At 38.2% G+C, this 20,514-nt stretch overlaps 2 protein-coding genes and 2 pseudogenes across 2 annotated transcripts in view; 2 read left to right on the forward strand and 2 right to left on the reverse strand.

Moving 5' to 3' along the window:
* LOC107708526 (regulator of G-protein signaling 7-binding protein B) overlaps positions 1–2,215 on the forward strand; it is a 7,680-nt gene extending 5,465 nt beyond the window's left edge. The window contains exons 6-7 of the mRNA XM_016512789.1: positions 1,362–1,432; positions 1,557–2,215. Coding sequence (XP_016368275.1) covers positions 1,362–1,432; positions 1,557–1,648 — 163 coding nt within the window. The 3' untranslated portion in view covers positions 1,649–2,215. The remainder of the gene's footprint in view (positions 1–1,361; positions 1,433–1,556) is intronic.
* A 716-nt stretch (positions 2,216–2,931) lies between these two features.
* Positions 2,932–8,071, forward strand: LOC107708495 (complement component C6-like). The gene is given in 15 exon segments (XM_016512757.1): positions 2,932–2,973; positions 3,223–3,397; positions 3,467–3,623; positions 4,293–4,325; positions 4,327–4,381; positions 4,540–4,662; positions 4,754–4,920; positions 5,057–5,282; positions 5,464–5,632; positions 6,471–6,588; positions 6,693–6,825; positions 6,933–7,127; positions 7,271–7,358; positions 7,487–7,728; positions 7,836–8,071. Coding segments are annotated over 14 exon segments (2,034 nt in total). The 5' UTR covers positions 2,932–2,973; positions 3,223–3,251; the 3' UTR covers positions 8,018–8,071.
* A 1,307-nt stretch (positions 8,072–9,378) lies between these two features.
* LOC107708527 (complement component C7-like) lies at positions 9,379–18,753 on the reverse strand (annotated as a pseudogene).
* A 58-nt stretch (positions 18,754–18,811) lies between these two features.
* The window catches only part of LOC107708528 (succinyl-CoA:3-ketoacid coenzyme A transferase 1, mitochondrial-like), a 9,474-nt pseudogene continuing 7,771 nt past the window's right edge, over positions 18,812–20,514 (reverse strand).

Genomic DNA, 20,514 nt, shown 5'->3' on the forward strand with positions numbered 1-20,514 from the left:
CGGTTTAAGGTTCAAAAACACATTATTTTCCACATACTGTACATTATTGTTTCTCCTCTATGCCCCGCCTTTCTGAAACGCGTCGATTTTTACAAAGCTCATCGTCTGAAAAGTGAGGTGTGCTGTGATTGGCCAGCTATCCAGTGCGTTGTGATTGGCTGAATACCTCAAGCGTGTGACGGAAATGTTACGCCCCTCACATACTGCTGATGCCGTGTCCCGGTGTGACGAGACTCAGTCCAGCTGCTCTGCTCGTGCACATCCCATCATCGGTTCTCTTTTAGCAGTTCAGTCAATGTACTGTTAGGAGTAACTGAATAACTCGGGATATTGGTTTATTTCGCGTCAGAGGGAATGTCAGGCACGTTTATAAACCGAATAACTCAAGTAATTTGTGGATTAGTGCGTACTGAAGACGCGAACCGTTTCAAGCGATACAGTTCGATTTGGTGAACTGGTTCGACTGGTTCACTAAGAAGATCTGGTTAAATAGAACGATTCGTTCACGATCCGGACATCACTAGACGAGACAAAACCAATAAAACCCATTACAAACGAGGCATTTGTTGCATCCAGTGGTGACATAATTATGATAATAATGACTTATACTGTCTTTTTACGCGTTGCGTTGCATCGCGCTGCGTAAACATAAAACCATGTCTGCATTTGTGATCGGAGAAACAACAAGCCTACTCTACACTGCTCAAAACTCACGTTTTAATCATCATTGGCAAATTATTTAATGTTGGAACTGCCCAACTTTATAGAAACAGCCTTTGTGCCACAGACGCATTAGGCTACTGGTTCAGGAAACAGTCCTCATCCTCCATAAAATGCGCAGCACACATCTGAATATTTGGGTTGAACTGTTCTGGAACAGTGTTGTAAATACAACTTAACCACTGATTTCTAGTTGTGTCCTCTTTTGGAAGGCCAAACAAAGTAGTTTCGCTTTCACAACGAAACACACAGCGACTCCACAACATGGCGGCGGCGGCAACAATACTACAGCGAGAATAAAAGTTACGCCTTCTTTCTTTGCGTGAACATTTGGGCGGCGTTATGCAAATCTTCCCACATCGTGACGTAGACATGTGGGGGCGTGTTAGAACGAGCCGTTTTAGCAGGGCGTGGTTGACTCTTAACTTTTATAAAGTATATGTCTTTATATTTGAGACTTTAGTCTTTGCAACTTTACAGATCTTCTTTATGCACCAAGAGCTTGTAACAATCCAAAGAGAAAGGAAAAATTGAAATCGCATCATATGACCCCTTTTAGCAGCACAAATACTATACTATGTACTATAAATCCTGTTTGCTGTAATCTCAATTGACATTCTATGTTGTGAAATTTCTTCCAGTGATATGCGAGAAATGAGAAACCATTTAAGCAAACTCAGGGAGACAATGCCTTTGCCACTGAAAAATCAAGGTGCATCTCAAACTTTTTTAGGAATTTATTCTGATATAATAAGAGAGTTTTTATACCTTCCAATAATATGATCATATAGCTAGAAATGTGTTTATTTTTTAATGCTGCTCTTTCATGTGTGTAGATGACAGCAGTCTGCTAAATCTGACTCCTTATCCACTGGTGAGGCAGAGGAAGAGGCGATTCTCCGGGCTTTGTTGCCTTGTGTCTGGCTGAACCTTCAATACTCTCAGTCTCAAGTCGTCTTTTCTGATCATTGATCAATTTACGCTTCACTCGTCTCCTTCGTGTCTCTGGAACTGTTTTGCTAATGTAACTTGTCCTTGGACAGTGTCAAAACTACATAATCCCTTGTTGGAGGACAGAATCCCCTCGACTCAAAACCCTGCCTATTGAGTTTTTAAGCAAAATCAATTGTCTATTTTTAGTTTCTAAGAGAGGTTCATTCTTTGTCATGTGCTGTGAAACCATATGATTGTACAAAAAAGCAAGAGAATGAAGTAAAATGACATCTGTCTCTGATTTTCTTTTATCATAGTCATAGAGTTTGTTGTCAGTGAAAGGGCACGTTTAGTTATAGGATTGCTGTATTTCATCTTCTTGCTTCTTGTTTTTTTCTTCTATATAAATTTAGTCACTGTGCAATGCTTTTAATTTAGTCTTCCATAAAGGGGAAATGTTGTAAAAATTATATTAGTCATTTTAAGGGCACAAGAGCGCTCTGCACTAAAGCCATTGCTATTTCATTCTAAGCTTGAAACAAATATAACAATAAAATTCACTATGTATATAATACAAATAATTGTAAATAAAACATTGTATTTATTATAATTGATTTTAAAGATTTATTTTTCATTTATCCATTCAAGACATCAGGTTTGTGTGAATGCATATCACAGTTAAATGAGAGTTTGCAGCATGATTTCATGTCGGGTGTCTATAAAGTATGCATAGTTACTGCTCATATAAGCTATATGTCATTTTATAATGATAATAAAGTTGTTGTTTTTTTTATTGTAATTGTTTGTTTTATTGTAGCCTACAGTAATTCGTATTCAGTTTTTTGCCTTTAAAATTAACCCTTAAAAATCTTAAGAAATTGATACTTTTAAAATAAAGACCAAAGTGATTATGAAAAAATAAGATAAAGTGCAAAAGACACCTCTATTTTGGCATGAAGAAAGGCAATAACTTTCTTCTGTAATAACATGTTATCCACATACTCCCTGTCCACATGGTCTAAAGCAGGAGCAGCAAATGTCAAAGTGAAGAGTTCCAGCTGCAGGGGTTAGTGGAAGCTAAGGGGGATGGACAAATTCTGTTGCGAGAGAATGCTGGAAGACAATTCATCCAGGTCAGAATCAGAGTTACTATTTCAGAGCAGCTTATTGTGCATCTGTCTTGCTGATTTTGGACACAGAGACTAAAATTACACATGATCGTGTGCTTACATGCTTTCGGAGTCATCTGAAATTGATGTATTATTCATCAAGCTCAGGCATTATTAGGTTTCTGCAACTCTTCTCAAGAAACGGTCTGTGGTAAGGTCTTGATTTATTTAAATGATTTAATTCAAATTCAATTTATGAATATATTTTTCAGCTTAGTTTTTTATGTTTAGTACCACAATGGATATTAATATTTTATATTTAATCAGTATTTCTTATTTGTACATAGCTTTCTTTGTTTGCTTGTTACCAATTTTTCATACTTTTGAGCGCTTTTACACAATATATTAAAACTGATGCATATACTTGCGTATAACCCACTTCTTTCTACTTTCCCTCAAGCTATCAAGTTCCAACAGGCCTTATTCTCTATGGATTGTGCTACCATTCCCCTTGTCCTACTCTGCAGCCTGGCTTCATTTACCCCCATTATGGGATGTTTTTGTGACCATTACCCATGGAGTTTGTGGTCCTATTGCACTAAAACCTGTAACTCTGGCACCCAAACACGTACAAGGTAACCTTTATTTAACATATATCTGATGTGTAAAGTCCATTATTGTAATATGTACATTTGTTGTTGCAGGGCTGTACGCTATGATGAGCACTGGAACAAAAACAATTGTTTCCAGCTGTGTCAGACACATGAGACTAGAGCGTGTAATGTTGAGGCCTGTACCATAAACTGTCAGCTGACTGAGTTTGGACCCTGGTCAGAGTGCTCGCCGTGTGCCAAAAAATCTGTGAGTAAAGCACACGGGTATTAAAATTAAGAGATTTATACAAAAGTTAGTTTGGGTCATTAAATCTGATTGGCTTACCAGTTTTTCAAGAGATATGAGATATATGCTGTTATAGCAAGCAGCACAATAGCTTTGGGACTTTTCACTGTTTGTCCATATTTTTGCATTCCTGACAAACTGTTAGTCTGTGCATTAAAGGTATATTCAACCAAAAATGAAAATTTGCTAAATATTTACTCACTGTGGCGGCATACACTTAAAGATGTGACAGAATTCACATACAATGCTTGTTATGCTTCCCCTTTAAGAATGTTTTGTTGCCTGTGGTGGGGTGTTTGGCTAGTTCAGTAAAGTGCTTTTCATCCAATTTTGATGTAGTCTGTGTTAATTTAATCGCACAAACACCTAGATCACCCTCAGGTCATCTAAGGTGTAGAAGAGTTTGTTTCTTCATTGGAACAGATCTGAGAAATTTAGCATTACATCCACCAATGGATCCTCTGCAGTGAATGGGTTAACTGCTGCATAAAAGCAATATCAAGCTTGCAACTATGCAGTTTTTTTCAGAATATAGCCTTGTTCTAATATCGTGCTAATATTCGGCAATGACAACATTCTTGCTAGTGTGAAATTGCTTAAATATAGTACACTGCCCTTGTAAGTGTGTGAATTGGGACACATTATTTCAGCTCTGGGACATTAGGGGGGGAAGTATGACCTCCTTTTCCAATATGATCGAGAAGAACTGAAAACCTACGGTAAGCAGACATTATCATCTGATTGTAAGAAACTGTTTTGGCACAACATTAGAGAACATGGTCATGTGAAGCTCATGTGACTTTATTAGCTTTCTCTCATTTTTAAAATGCAATGAAACTGTTCTCTCAAATCAGTTGTATCTCCTTAAATTTCCCAGGACTGACAGAAGGGGAAATTAATAGCTGCTTCAGGCAGGATTCCACCATCATCGCTATATTCTATAACAGAATATCATATAGTTCCACATGTGGGAAAACTACATTAAAAACCAAATATGAAGGTAATAGATGCACAAATTTACTATTTAATTTACATAAGGCTTGTGTTTTAAGTTATGTAAACCCAGTTTGAAATGCACTTGTCCACTTCAGGGTCAATTGTAAAAGCAGCGGAGAAGTGTATCACATCGGTGCAAGGAGGTAGAGCTGAATATACAGCAGCCCTGGCCTGGGAGAGGAGGGGTGTATTGCCAAACAGCACTACATACCAAAACTGGATCAAATCTACAATAGACAATCCAACTGTTATAGATTTTGAGGTTAGGAAGAGAAACCTGTCAAACATTTGGGGGTACAAAATACCCTTTTATTCAAAAGAATTGCAAATGAACATGAAATGAATAGGTACTATAATTCACTGTCAGATTAATATTGACTTGTCAATGTCTTATCTAGCTTTTGCCTTTAGTGAATTTGGTGCGTGGCTTCTCTTGTGCTCTGACAAGGAGACGGCATCTTCATAGGGCGCTGGAAGAGTACCAGACCGAATTTGATTCCTGCAAATGTGCCCCCTGCCCAAACAATGCTCGGCCTGCTCTTTCTGGAACAGAGTGCATTTGTATTTGCCAGACCGGGACCTATGGACCAAACTGCGAGAAACGAGCCCGGGACTACACTGCAGGTTCACATGCATGTCTAGGAATATCTGTATCTATGAAATAAAATGGAATAAATATATGTATAAAAAAAAAAAAAAACGAATATAAAATATTAATTTATTAATATTAATGCATTAATAAAATGCTAAAAAAAAAAAATAATAAAATGAGGTGCCAGTAATAAAGTCTGTCCACATCTGTCAGATGAAGTTGATGGGCACTGGAGTTGCTGGAGCTCTTGGAGTACTTGTGACGCCACCTTGAAGAAGCATCGCTCACGTACCTGTAGCAACCCTGCACCGCAGCGAGGGGGCAGACCCTGCCAAGGCCCTGAGAAACAGGTGGAGGAATGTACCATCTCTATTTTCCAGACGTAAGTGCCCTGTCTTGTCTGTAGACTACAAGCAGAGGTGTCACTGGGGTCACTCATTCACAAAAAATTCATGCAATTGCAATTTGCACATAACTACATGTGCGAACGCATATAAATTTGTTCTTACCTTCATTCTAATGTTGATGAATTTGTATTGTTCTAAATTAGGGAGTGTGTGCCTGCAGCTAGTCATTTGCATACAATCCATGCAATCTCATTCTGCTCACTGGTGCTCTATCACACACACACTCTCTCCATGTGATTGTACATGTGATTGCGCTTTAGACCTCTTGTTTGCCAGCTGTGCATATGTCTATACGGGCTGATTTTTTTAGACATAATTTTGTCATATTGTTTAATTTGTTTAGTTGTTAAATTTCTAATAATATATATTTTCAAAAAAGGATAGTCCAACAAAAAATTTATGATTTACTCACCCTCATGTCATTACAAACCTGTATGATTTCCTCTCTTCTGGAAAATACAAAAGATATTTCGAAGAGTGCTGGTAACCAGTTTCGGTTCCCATTGACTTCCATTATATTTTTTGACCATAAATGGAAGTCAGTGAGCCACGAAACTGCTTGGTTACCAAAATTCCCTTTTGTGTTCTGCAGAAGAAAGAAACTCATATAAATTTGCAACAACTTGAGGGTGAGTAAGTGATGACATTAATTACTAATAATTACTAATGATTAATATTTGACTTAACTGTTTACTGCGTACATGCAGCTTCAGTTGGTTCTCAATTGTATTGTAAAGGTATGCATTTAAATGCATTTTAAGTTATGGATGAAGCGCAATTTCATGCGCAATGAATGTGACACGTCTTTCACAGGCAAAATGTGTGCATTAATGATGATGACTTTGAGACTGAAGGGTCCCGTGAGAGCCAGTTGCCCCCCGGAGCTTCTGGCTGTCCCAAACCCCATCCACCTGCCAACAGTCACCTGAGGGTGATGAAACGCATGATATTCTTTCTCTAAACTGAAACTTTTACATTGCTTTCCTGTCTGCTTCCGCTAATGTCCAACTTTTATATTTTCCCCTCTTATTCCAGATCAACAAACGTCAGTATGATTATGGAGATCACGAGGAGTTTGTTTGCTTCACTGGTTTTGAACTGGATGGATACCAGCTCATTCACTGTTTGCAAGATGGCACTTGGGAGAAACCAAAGGGACGATGCATTAGTAAGCCATAGTAATGCTGATATAATATCAAAACAATGCAATTTATGATCTGAAAGCTCATGCTGTCCCTGACAGTTTTCACTCCATATGTTTTCCTGTCATTCCAGAAAAGGTTTGCGCCAAACCCACAGTGCCTGATGGCATGACGATATACCCAGACAAAATGGAGTTTCAAGTAGGAAGTGACATCATGCTGGCCTGCATAGAGAGTGGCATGAGTCCTTCAGGGCGTCAATATTACACGTGTGGGAAGAGTCTTGTTTGGGAGCCAAGTATCCCACAAGACATACACTGCAAGATTGGTACTTTCAGAATAAATGTGCTTTTGTATAATATTTCATACCATTCACAAAACATCCTTGAGTATGTGACATTCATTTACATTCACATATTTAGCTCCTTTGACGCAAACATGGTTAAATGAATAACACATATTTTTCTGCAGATAAACCCTTTGTACCAGACAGCAGTTGTAAACTTGGAGAGATGCATGATGGGACTAAATGCGTCTGCATGTCCAAAGAGAGATGCAGGTATGAATGTGTCCCGGATTCATTTTGTCAATAGTTTCAGGTTTTGTATACAATTATTTACTTGCGCTGTGGTCTATTGGGAAACTTGACCATTAAGTATTTTGACCATGTATTTGTGTATCCTGCAGAAATTACAGAGCAGATCTGTGTGTCTTTGACGCTGACAAGGACACTGCCATTATGATATCCCTCTGTGCTTTTTGTGCTGACCGTTGTCATGGAGACAGATTATACTTTATGAATAATGGACTGTGCAAAACTGACGCAGGCAGTCTGGACTGGGCCAAATTCAGGGCCAACGTATCTGAGCAGAGCTCGGTGCAGGAGCCCTGTGGTTTAGACACCTGTTACGAGTGGGAGACATGCTCAGGTACAGATCTGATCAATCCGAATCCTTTTGTAATGTGTTATTTCAGAATCAAAGCATCTTTGATTTGTATTCAATTGAAATAATTCAACATTGTCTTTTCTTTTTAGTATCAAAAACATGCGAGTGCAAAATCCCCAGAGAATGTTCAAAAGATGGGAAGCAAATGTACTGCCTGAAAATTGTGAGAACGCAAAGCACACGGAGCTTGAATCTGTGCTTCATGGCTGCCATGAAATGCAGCAAGATGGAGTTTGAGCTTCTGCATGAAGGTCCTTGCGCAAGTTCCTAATTGTGCACCAATTAAGACATTTTCACAGCTGAAATGCTCACTCATTATTGATTTGTACAGATAACCCATTATTGCTTTGTCACTCACAGTATGCTATTCAGTTTTTTTTTTTTAACAATCTGGATATTGATGTGGAACAGCATAATAAAATGTTATCAGACTTTCAGATGTGTTCTTGTATTTTCATCTGTTAAAGCTTAAGTGTATATTTTTGCAACATTAAAGGGGTCATATGAAGCGATTTCAAGTTTTCCTTTCTCTTTGGAGTGTTACAAGCTGATTGTGCATAGATAAGATCCCTGAAGTTGCAAAGACTAAAGTCTCAAAACCAAAGAGATATTCTTTATCAAAGTTAAGACTCTGCCACGCCTACCTAAAACGGCTCGTTCTAACACGCCCCACATATCTACCTCACTATGTGAAAATATTTGAATAATGCCGCCCAAACGTTCATGCAAAGAAAGAAGGCGTGGTTTCAGGAACAGCAGTTAGTGTTGAAGCAGCCATGTCAAGGAGACGCTGTGTGTTTCTAGGCGAAAGCAAAAGCACTTTATTTGGCCTTCCGAAAGTAGATGCATTTAGGAATCTTTAAGATCACTTACAACAGAACAGCAATGCATTTTATGGACGACCGTTTCGTGAACCTAGGAGAGGAGGTAATTCTGACTTTGCTATGACAATCTGGCACTTCTGAATCAGCTACTGTAAGTATGTTTTGCTATTAGTTTAAGTATTTGCTATTGACTGTTCAAATGCGGAGTTTTGCGCATCGTGCGTGTGTGTGTGTGCGCGAGCGAGCGAGCGAGAGAGAGAGAGAGAGAGCAGTGTGTGTGTGTGTGTGCACGCAGTATGACTGCCGTGCTGAGGTAACTTAGTGAATAGGCAGTTACGCCAAGACCGTACATGCGGTAAACCCTGCACTACGTTATTTACGTAAGTCATTACTGAAACATCACGCAGATCGCAAGTCTTAAACTTACAGGGAAGAATTCACAACAGTAAGGGGCGTTACATTTCCGACGAGTGCTTGCTGTGTTCGGCCAATCACAATGCACTGGGTCAGCTGGCCAATCAGAGCAGACTGCGCTTGTCGGAAGGAGGGACTTTGTAGAAAACAAAGCGTTTGAGAGAGGCGGGGCATAGAGGACCTACAATAATGTACAGTATTTGAAAAATAATGTGTTTTTTGAACATTAAAGCATGTCAACATATTCTGTTACACCAAATACACAAAATAATGATCTTTAAAAAAGCATCATATGACCCCTTTAAAATACCTTCTTCCATCCCAGCATATGCAGAGACAAATGTCAATTACACTGAAAAGTGTAAATGTGACTTTCATCTGCTTGTCAATCACATTGCCGACAATTTAAGAACCATTTTATTAATGAATGTGCACTTATTTACAATATTTTTTATATATTACATATTACTACATATTACAGTTTAAAAAAATCATACAGTTGCAGCAAGCAATTGAAAGTGGTTTATGCCTGACAATCTCCAATGCTGAGTACTGTGATGTTTTTCCCTTGACATCTCCAAGCTCCCGCCTCACACTCTGAAACCATCTCAGGAGCTCCGCCCATTAGAGAGACACACAGGTGGGTGGAGTCATCTGCGCAGTCCTCAGGATCCTTACATTCACATTTCGAACCTGGGGATACATTTACATGTCTTACAAATACATTTATGCACTTATTTTCAAGCTATGACTTTTTCTGCACAGAGGGGAACAGTTTCAAACCACTGAGATATGACTAAAATGACAATAAATATATATATTTCATATCTGAAATACACTTAGGTGTACACAATTATTATTTTCGTTAAAATAATTATATATATATATATATATATATATATATATATATATTAGCAATCATCTACATCTAACTACTATGGCACAGTTGCAGAACTTTTGCAGAATATGTATTAAAGGTTTTGATGTTTTATAAAGAGCCTACCATCACATGTCTCCCACTGATGGCAGTCCTGACAGGATGTGAATTTGGTTTCAGGCCAACTGCATGCACTATCTTGTAGCAAAGTAAATGTTTGCCCCAGACACTGCAAGGCCCCAAGCTGGCAGATGCTCATTCTGTTCACGCGTCCAGGACGCACAGAGCCACAAATCTGGAATGACGTCCTGGTCAACATCACATAGAGATTTGACATTAATTCATGCTGCTTTGTATGGTCATTATTCGTTTTTGTATTCAATATCATAACTAATAAACTTACATGCATTCATATGGCATTTTGCAAACACACTGACCCTTTGCTGGTTTTTCCCATGGTTTGCAGAACAGGCTTGGTTGAGTGGGCACTGCGTCCACTATTCAGAAAAACAATATATGTAATAATTGAAACCAAGTACCTCATTGGTGTTTATTAGGAATCTACAGCCTACCTGGGTTGCACCGGACACTCTCAGGTGTTGGATACCAGCTGAGACCAAGACGGCACATGATTTCTGCTTCGCCTTCTTTCTGCATCCCACTTGGGCATGACAGGGTCACACTTTCCCCAATCAGATAAGCTTGTTTTGAGGGTCTGGCAGTGACATTACTCAGAACCGCTGGAGGATCACATGCTGTTTCTGGTGCACAATGAGAAGAAAATACGAGTAAGTAATCAATGCCTTAACAACTGCAGAGCAAAGTTTTGGCAACCATCCAGAACACTTTAGAATGACTCATACAGCAAATAAATAAAAAAATACTGGCCAAAATATATTTTAAATACCTGTATATGCTAAATATTTGTTGTAAACAGTGAAGCTTCATGAAATATATTTTTGAAATATACTTTCATATACTTCAAAATGTATTTCAGGGGAAAGAAAATACATTTCCAGTCTTACAGTAGCCTACATTTAGGCTAAATACAAATGTGGATGGAATAGCTTACTAGAGCTCAAAACTAAATTTATCATATTTTAATAATTTTTATATATATTGGAACATTGTATATAGTATGTCCCTTGCTGATTTTTATTCAAATGTTATACATTCACGAGTTATATAGACAAATAAAGTTTTCCTTCAAATGTGAAATGTGATTGTATTTTCTTGGATTGAAATATATGGAGGGCAAAATATGTTTTTAAATACTTTAAAAAAATACATTTATATTTTGTAATATTTTTTCAAAAATATATAACAATATTATATAATAATATAATTTCATAAAAATATATTTTAAAATGTAAACACATTTTAGCAAATATATTTTTGGCCATTTTTTTGGTACATTTATATAAAAATATAAAATTTGAAGATAAATATTTTTTTGCTAAATGGGGAATTTCTTTCTTTTGTAGTTTAAAGAATTACTTTTGCACTCCATGGGCGATATCCTCCAGGTCAGGTTCTCAGTACACTCAGCGATTGGATTGCCAATGTGATCATGTCCGTCTGTGCAGGTGTACTGAATCTTACTGCCTACTGGATACGTGTCTTTGGGGTCCTGAATACATGATGGGTGAGATGTAAAACACATGTCTGTTGCAAGTTTTGTGTATTGAAGGGGTTTTCACTAATGTGCGTATTCCCACCCCCCTCCAGTTCCCTTGATTAGGGAGACAATTACCACAACAAATCCATTTGTCAAAGGAGGTGGAGTTTTACATGTCTTCACAGGTGTCACTGAGGGATCAAAGCAGTGGGGCTCCATCATCCTAGAGTATGAAAAACTGTCATGAGTCTAGGTCTGAAAAAATCTAAATCCAAATAAAATGTAAGAATTGTTGATCCTCACTTGAGGTGTTCAAAATCAGGCTCCTCACAGCTTTTACGCTCTACTGTCTCTCCTATGCAATTCCTGCCTCCATTTCTTGGAGCAGGATTATTACACAAACGAGTCCTTGACTTTTGACCCTGAGAGCAGCTACTCCAGGCAGACCAGCAGCTCCAGACTCTCTTTGGGGTCCTGAATACATGATGGGTGAGATGTAAAACACATGTCTGTTGCAAGTTTTGTGTATTGAAGGGGTTTTCACTAATGTGCGTATTCCCACCCCCCTCCAGTTCCCTTGATTAGGGAGACAATTACCACAACAAATCCATTTGTCAAAGGAGGTGGAGTTTTACATGTCTTCACAGGTGTCACTGAGGGATCAAAGCAGTGGGGCTCCATCATCCTAGAGTATGAAAAACTGTCATGAGTCTAGGTCTGAAAAAATCTAAATCCAAATAAAATGTAAGAATTGTTGATCCTCACTTGAGGTGTTCAAAATCAGGCTCCTCACAGCTTTTACGCTCTACTGTCTCTCCTATGCAATTCCTGCCTCCATTTCTTGGAGCAGGATTATTACACAAACGAGTCCTTGACTTTTGACCCTGAGAGCAGCTACTCCAGGCAGACCAGCAGCTCCAGACTCCTTCAATCACTCCTATAAAGCAGGACCAGTTTGACATATTTGAGACAAGATGAACAGGCTTGTTACTTTTAACAAATAAACTGCTTTTATTAATATTTTACTAATGTAAAATTTTACACATAAAATGCTGAATCAATGCTTTCCCTGCGGACTCTTTAACGTCACAATGAAAAGAAAATCTTATCTGCATTCATTGTAAATGTGAGTCATGAGCTGTCTGTATTCAATGTGGTGCAATAAAAAAACACGCACCATGAAAAAAAACTGCAGAAGAACAACATTTAAGATGGGAAGTCGTGGCCTAATGGTTAGAGAGTCGGACTCGTAACCCAAAGGTTGCGGGGCAGGGATTGTAGGTGGGGGGAGTGAATGTACAGCGCTCTCTCCCACCTTCAATACCACGACTGAGGTGCCCTTGAGCAAGGCACCGAACCCCCAACTGCTCCCCGGGCGCCGCAGCAAAAATGGCTGCCCACTGCTCCGGGTGTGTGTTCACGGTGTGTGTGTGTTCACTGCTGTGTGTGTGCACTTTGGATGGGATAAATGCAGAGCACTAATTCCGAGTATGGGTCACTTTCACTTCACTTCACTTCACATTTAATGCAACCAGTGTAGACTGATTCATGATCAGATGAGTCAGGTTTTTTAGTGAATTACAACATATAGTGCAAAGTAGTCTGAATCCTAAACAAAGTAGTGCAAAGTGTAGTCTGATTTCTGAACTAATAACTTAACCACAAGTTGTTTTAATGAATAGTTAAAAAAATAATTCACCAGTTTGCAAACAATCCTTCAATTCAGTGAACTGATTCATAGCAGGAACTGACTCAACTGAATCAATCTGACTTACTTAATGAACTACAAGTTTTCATTATCTTCAGAGATGTCCATACCGAAATAAAACTTTGTGTCCATATAATTACTGACTGATTGTTCAGATGATAGTGTGTCATTAAAGATACACATTTGCATTTGAGTTTATCTGTCATAAATTAACAAACATTCTTACCTGGTTGTTCTCCAAGGACATGGCCATTCTGGCAGACATTACCGCTGGTGCCCGGCCTGCACACACAGCCACACACACCGTCAGTGAGCACAGCCATGCCATTGTTCTGACACGGTCTGCAGTGACAAGGGCTCTGCTCCTCCAGATAGGCCTCCAGTGCCCTCTTGAGGTGGAGTTTCTTCAGCCCGGCACATGGCACCTCTTTTACCAACTCATACAGTGGCCACAACTAGGAATATGACACCATATTATGAATGCTTCTATATTTCCTTTATACATGTACTACTACGCACATGTTTTTGATGTCTTAATTCTGACATACCTTCTGTTTTATTACTTTAGGGAACTCCTTCACTGATCCAGCCCATTTGGAATACATCTGTTTGTTACTGTCAGGGTTTTCCAAGTCTAGAAGACTAAGGCCAGCGATATAAGCGGGATGTCCTCCGATAATGTCTGTTTTACTGGCATCTTATGATTTCTGTTCTCTGTAAAACATTTCAAAGGGAATACAGCACAATCTGTCAGGTCATAACATTCAAATCTGATATTCAAATTACATTAATAAAGAATCAGTCACTTGGACTAACCGCTGAAACTCTCAATTGTCTTCATTAGTTTCGTACACTTGGTTTTTTTCTTTTTATAGAAGAGCCGTCGCTTCACACGTGTAATACACTGGTGGAAATCAATATCCGTTCTACCTGCATTAAAAGAAAACTATATTTAACAAAATGAAAGATTCACACATACCTTTTTCAAAGGGGTTAATAGAGATTTTGGTGATGAAGGTCATTCTGGCGTCCATTAAACAAAATCTGGACCGAAGCATGCACAAAATGGTCATGACTACAGACTTTTTAATACAAAAATCTAACTTGATTGAGGGCTGTGCAAAAGACTGTTGCATTATATCCAAATATATTACGGTATATTAAAATGCATTAAAAAAAAAAAAAATGTTATTTAATAATTAAACAAAAATGTAAATAACTTTTGTTGTTTTATATTTAATTAAATCATTTCAATGCAAAAAAAAAACAAAAAAAACAACAACTGTTAAAACACGAATATAATTCAGAAATGATGCAATTCAATTACTTTTTTTCTCTTTTTTTCCCCTTCCTCTGGTGATATGGTGGGCCAAACTGAACTCTCAAACTGAATCATCCCAGTCCAACTTTGGCCCACAAGCCCTGGTTTGGACACCTCTAATCTAGACTGGCAAGGAAACTTTTTTGAATTGAAAACCATTAGAAATATTTCTGGCATAATTTAATGCCCTGCCCATATAGTTCATATGCCCTCATAGAATATCACAATTAAATATTAACAGAGGAAAATTGAAAGTAAACACATACTCATCTCCATCATATAACTTGCGTCAAGCTCCAGCAGGGCCCGATACTGGCCACCCAGAGAGCCCTCTTCCATGTAGTGTGTGCCGTAATGCTGTATTAAGAATCTATAGGCTGATGGGTCATATGTGCTGGGCAGGGCCGACAGATCCTTCCAGAAGTCTTCAGATAGAAGGAGGTACTCAGGTGCAGTGTTCTGGAACTGAGCCACCTCTACCTCATTTCTTATTATCAGCAGGTGATAAGTCTTTGAGACAGAAAGAACAAAATTTTAAATATAATATAATATAATCAAATATTTTTTGCCTTTTTTTTTACTATTTAAAGTACTGAATCCATCGTTACCTTGTCCTGTTTCAAATTGTTATGAAAGGTTTTATGATCATGACCTCCTCTAATATTTTTTCTTTGCTCTTCATGCCTCATGTAGGACCAGGAACTGTTATAGTACTCGTCAGTGAAATCATTTTCAACACTGACCTGAAAGGAAACAATATAAAAACTGTTAGTTTATATTATAATAGCCTAGCTATCATTATAATAACGAGATGGGCCTAAAATTAAAATTTCACCTGAAAGCTATATCTGAGTAGACTCCATGGAAGTCTGTAGAAATCTCTGTGGTTTCCACTAAAGACTTTCCTGCACTGCCCACCAAAGCTACGAGTGTTAATGACACCGGCTCTCAGCTCACCCGTCAACACATCAAACCTAATGGACGACAAATATCACTGTATTGCATTTTGCCATGAATAATATACTTTTACAATTATTTATACTGTGCATAAAAGCCGTATTTTACCCTCTTCCTGTGAGGTCAGAGCTAGGCGGTGGCTTTTGCTCATTACACACTATAGTGCCAATGAGCACAAAAAAGTGCCACTGCCACTACAGCGCTGCTCATTTAAACCATCTTCACAGTCATGATCCCCATTGCACACCAAAGATGGACTGATGCACTGACCTATAAATAAACAAACCAATGAAAACTGTAAACTGACTGCAAACTGTCCACACAAATTCATTATCACAGCCAGAAGTGATACCAGATGTGCAGCGAAACCTGTTTCCGCAACCTGCCTGTACGGGGCAGGATTTCTTTGGTGAACAGGTTTGTCTCTGGATGGCCTCGCCTGTACAAGAGCTGCCTCCAAACTGAGGGAACGTCTCTAAGGGACTAGTATTCGAACCTGAGAGAAAACCCCATTAGGAGGTCAATCATTCAGTTGTGGCCAGTAGAAATTATATTCTCTAAACCTGCTTCAAACAAAGCTGTGTTTATTTGCTTACTTGTGTTTTGGTACAGCACCAGTCACACTCTGACCAGTCCCCATATGGTCCCCACTTGCAGTTTACCGGCTGCTCACACCTTTCGTAACAAAAGTATGCATAAGAAAGGAAATTAATAGATGCAAAATGTCCAAACATTGCTTATTATCAACCGAATAAAATATAGTTTTCATGCAGCACTCACCAAATATAAGGCAGAAACGCGAGAAGAACTAATAAACAGGATCTAGCAGCTGGGCACATCTGAAAACATCAGTGTTATTATTTTATTTTATTTACGTTTTACTAGTAATTTACTTAAACCTATTTACTTCAGGTGGTTAAAGGGTTTGTTCACCCAAAAATGAAAATTAGCCCATGAATTACTCACCATTAAGGCATCTAGGTGTATATGACTTTCTTCTTTCAGGTGAATCCAGTCGGAGTTATATTAAAAATTGTCTTTGATTTTCCAAGCTGTTTAATGGCAGTCAGCGGGTGTTGCAGTTCATCAGTCCTAAAGAAGTGAAATAAAGCGCATCCATCCATAATGAAAAGTGCCTCACACGGCTCCGCGGGGTGAACAAAGGCCTCCTGTAGCGAATCGATGCGTTTTTGTAAGAAAAATATCTATATTCAAAACGTAATAATCACTTTAATCAGCTTGCTCTAACAGTTGTACATGGAAGCAGCGGATGACGTATGAGGTCGGCGTTGCACATGCGCCGGTGAGTCTTGTGAAAACCAACGTTTGTTAACAGGATCAAAGGAAGCAAAATTTCCTTACTTTAGCAAAGGAAAACCAGTCTCCTCTTGGCTTAAATCGAAATCCCTGACATTCTTCTTTACAAATCCTTGATTTGTACTTCTAATATGCGACCGTTGTTTTGTTTTGATCTCTCCCCTGCGCTTCCGCGTTCGTCACTTCTGAGCGGCGCATGCGCAACGCCGACGTCCTATATCATCAGTCCGGAACTGCTTCCATGTAAAACTGTTGCTGCAAGCTAGATTAAAGTGATTTTTACGTTTTGAATATGGATATTTTTCTTACAAAAACGCATCAATTCGCTACAGGAGGACTTGTTCACCCCCTTGAGCCGTGTGAGGCACATTTTATTATGGATGGATGCGCTTTATTTCACTTCTTTTGGACTAATGAACTGCAACACCCGCTGACTGCCATTAAACAGCTTGGAAGATCAAAAACAATTTTTAATATAACTCCGACTGGATTCGTCTGAAAGAGGAAAGTCATATACACCTATGCCTTGAGGGTGAGTAATTCATGGGCTAATTTTCATTTTTGGGTGAACTAACCCTTTAAGGCAATATTTCTAATGTTCGTTTAATGTTCGAGTCCACATCACAGCTACAACGATAACGTCACAGTGAAAAGATATCGTTGGAATAATTTTCTAATTTTTTTTAAATAAATGTATTTTAGCTTTAGTTAAATTCCTGAAAACGTTTTAACAACAAAGTTGGCTTGACGTTGGACGTTCGATATTTGAAAATTTAGGGAGCTTCTCTAATGTTACATACGACACGGTTCTAACCTCAGTAGCATTTTAAGAATGACTTGCAGTCAAACACAGCCAACTGTAAAATGTTCATGTGGGTGTCAATTATAATGCACACCTTTTAGAATCTAGCCTTGGCTACCGTGCCATACTTTTTATTCTCTACAATTGCATTTCATTTATTTAGGCTACCTTATTAGCTTTTTGTGTTAACAACTTCTTACCTTAATGCCGTAGATTCTGTAGACTAGACAGATTGTGCATTTTGACAAATGCAGTGATGGGACCTGCTCATATACAAGAGCTCTTAGAGGGATTATGACATCATTATGCCTAGGACAGGAATTCCCAACATGACTCAGCAGAGGAACAGTCAGTGCTGGCTTGTTTTTCCTCACATTGACTTCGCTAGTGTATATTTCATGTCTGGGATTACTGTGTCACAATTTCACAATCTGGTTTTCAAATCTGTAAATTACAGTAAACAGTGTGTGTATGTTGTTTTTGTCTGTAATTAAAAAAAACATCATGGGGTTCATTAAGCATTGTGAGGAGGATGGTGAAATAGTATTCTGTCCCAAACCCTTTGGAACACATAGACCTCTGTCTTCAGAGAGTTGTGCAATGTTTGTTGTTCAGGTTGATGACCAATCTCACAGTGACACTATAGGGGCAAAACTTGTACTGAGCAGAGGTCCATTGAATGGCCTGTTTTTATGTATCACAAAAAAGCTTTGTTCATTGATTTGATCTATTTACACTATATTGGGTTGCATCTTACAGTATGAAATTACTGTACTGACAAAGCAACAAAAAATTTAAAACAAACATCACACCAACATTATTTATTTTAAACTGGGGCAAGAACAAATGAATCAGTATCAAGTTTTAGTGGCACAGTTGCATAATTTGTGCTGTTTAGCTTTTGTTTTGTACTTGCGAAAATGGACATTTAAAGAAATGCAGTTACCTCCAACAACCATTAAAATGTTTGATTAAAATAAGTTTCAGTGCATAATAATGTTTAACAATATTATTACTAAATAATATTTAATATTAAATCTATTCAGATTCTCATCACTTGTGTTAAAACGATGTAATTTCAGAAACAATATAGTTTGGCAATGTTCTCCAAACTCTGTCCTGGAGGGTCGGTGTCCTGCAGGGTTTAGCTCCAACCTGAATCAATCACACCTGAACCAGCTAATCAAGGTCTTGCTAGGCACACTAGAAACTTCCAGACAGGTGTGTTGAAGCAAGTTGGAGATCAACTCTGCAGGACACCAGCCCACCAGGACCAAGTTTGGAGACCCCTGTCTTAAACCTTACCTTAAAAGGTGATGTTTTTTCACTATGGGATAGATACTATGTCCTAGTATTGTATATCTTTTGAGCAAATCGTAATTAACATGGTGAGGAGAGTCATGCATCTATTTAACAATGAATTCTGTATTTATGCCACATCCAAAAAAAAGCAAAGAATTGTTGAAATGAAGGCAGTCCAGTCCTCTCTCTTGCTCTGGTCTTGTCTCAGCATACTGGCAGAAGGCCGTCAATATAAATCCTCAGTATTTCCTCATATCTGCCTCATCGGTCATAAGTCTTGAGACACCTGAAAAATACCAGAATGACTTAACTGATATATTTCATATTTATACACAAACCTTTCCCACAAATATTAGATGTAAAGGAAAGTGAAAGATAAGCATGTTCAGTCATAACAGAAAGATATAATAGTGACTGGTTTCTTCCGAAGTACAACGTTTCAACCGCTCATAATCTTGCTTACTGGATGAATCATTTTAATTGCATATAACTTTTCAGCACAGCCACTACTGAAGTAATTCAACAATCATGACCGAGACAGTCTATGTTATTTGAGTTTTTTTTGCACACTTCATCAGTTTGGTGTCTGTCAGTCTCACCTCAAACTCCATCCCAGTGCATGATTTGATGTCATCCGGTGTCAGTCCTTCCCAAATCTCAATGAGAGTTAAACCCTTGTTCTTATCGACATCAAACACTGCCTAGAACAAGCGACAACACACATCTTGCTGTCCTTAAAAAAGATGCAAGGTGTTAAAAGATTAAGAGTTTTACTGACCTTTTCAGTGATTATACGGTCAACACACTGTTTTCCAGTCAGAGGAAGTGTGCACTTCTCTAAGATTTTATGCTTCCCACCCTCTAAATTTAAATAAAACATTTTACAAAGAGAGACAATAAATGTTAAAACATAATGACTGTAAGTGAGAGATTGAAGATTCAGGGTATTGTACCTTGGCAGAATGTTCCATAGTGATGACTACTTTTGTAGCATCACTAGACACCAGATCCATTGCACCACCCATGCCCTTCACCATTTTACCCTGAGAAACACATGTTAATGTCAAAGCGAGCAAATGAAAAGATACTGTCTATGGTAGTGATAATACAATAATATAGAGCATGAAACTCATACCGGAATCATCCAGTTGGCCAGATCGCCATACTTGGAAACCTGCATTGCTCCCAACATGGTCAGGTCAATGTGACCTCTAAACAAAAGGGTATAAAAAGTGAAGAAATTAAAGTGAAAGAAACATAGGGGGATCAACACAAAAATGTTCCATAACATTTGTCTAAATAGGCGCACATTTCTCAATTCGCACACTAGAAATAATGCTCATTTCAAGTGCCGTTTGGATGTAGTTTATTCATAGATGACTGATGCATTCAGACCCTCACCCTCTGATAATGGCAAAGGATTAATCGCTGGAGAAATAGGCAGCTCCTGGACAAACTGTTACTGTCTCCTTACCTGAACACACACAAAAGGGCCATGATCTGGGTTGTAAAGGAGGATTTTATTATTATTTTATATTATATAATAATTCTAATAATTTATTTCTAATATATAACATAAATATAGTATATTTATATAATGTATATCATATACAATATTATTAGTATTA

The sequence above is a fragment of the Sinocyclocheilus rhinocerous genome, unplaced genomic scaffold, assembly GCF_001515625.1.
Source record: "Sinocyclocheilus rhinocerous isolate Xijiao unplaced genomic scaffold, SAMN03320098_v1.1 scaffold506, whole genome shotgun sequence".
In the NCBI taxonomy this organism is placed as follows: Eukaryota; Metazoa; Chordata; class Actinopteri; order Cypriniformes; family Cyprinidae; genus Sinocyclocheilus; species Sinocyclocheilus rhinocerous.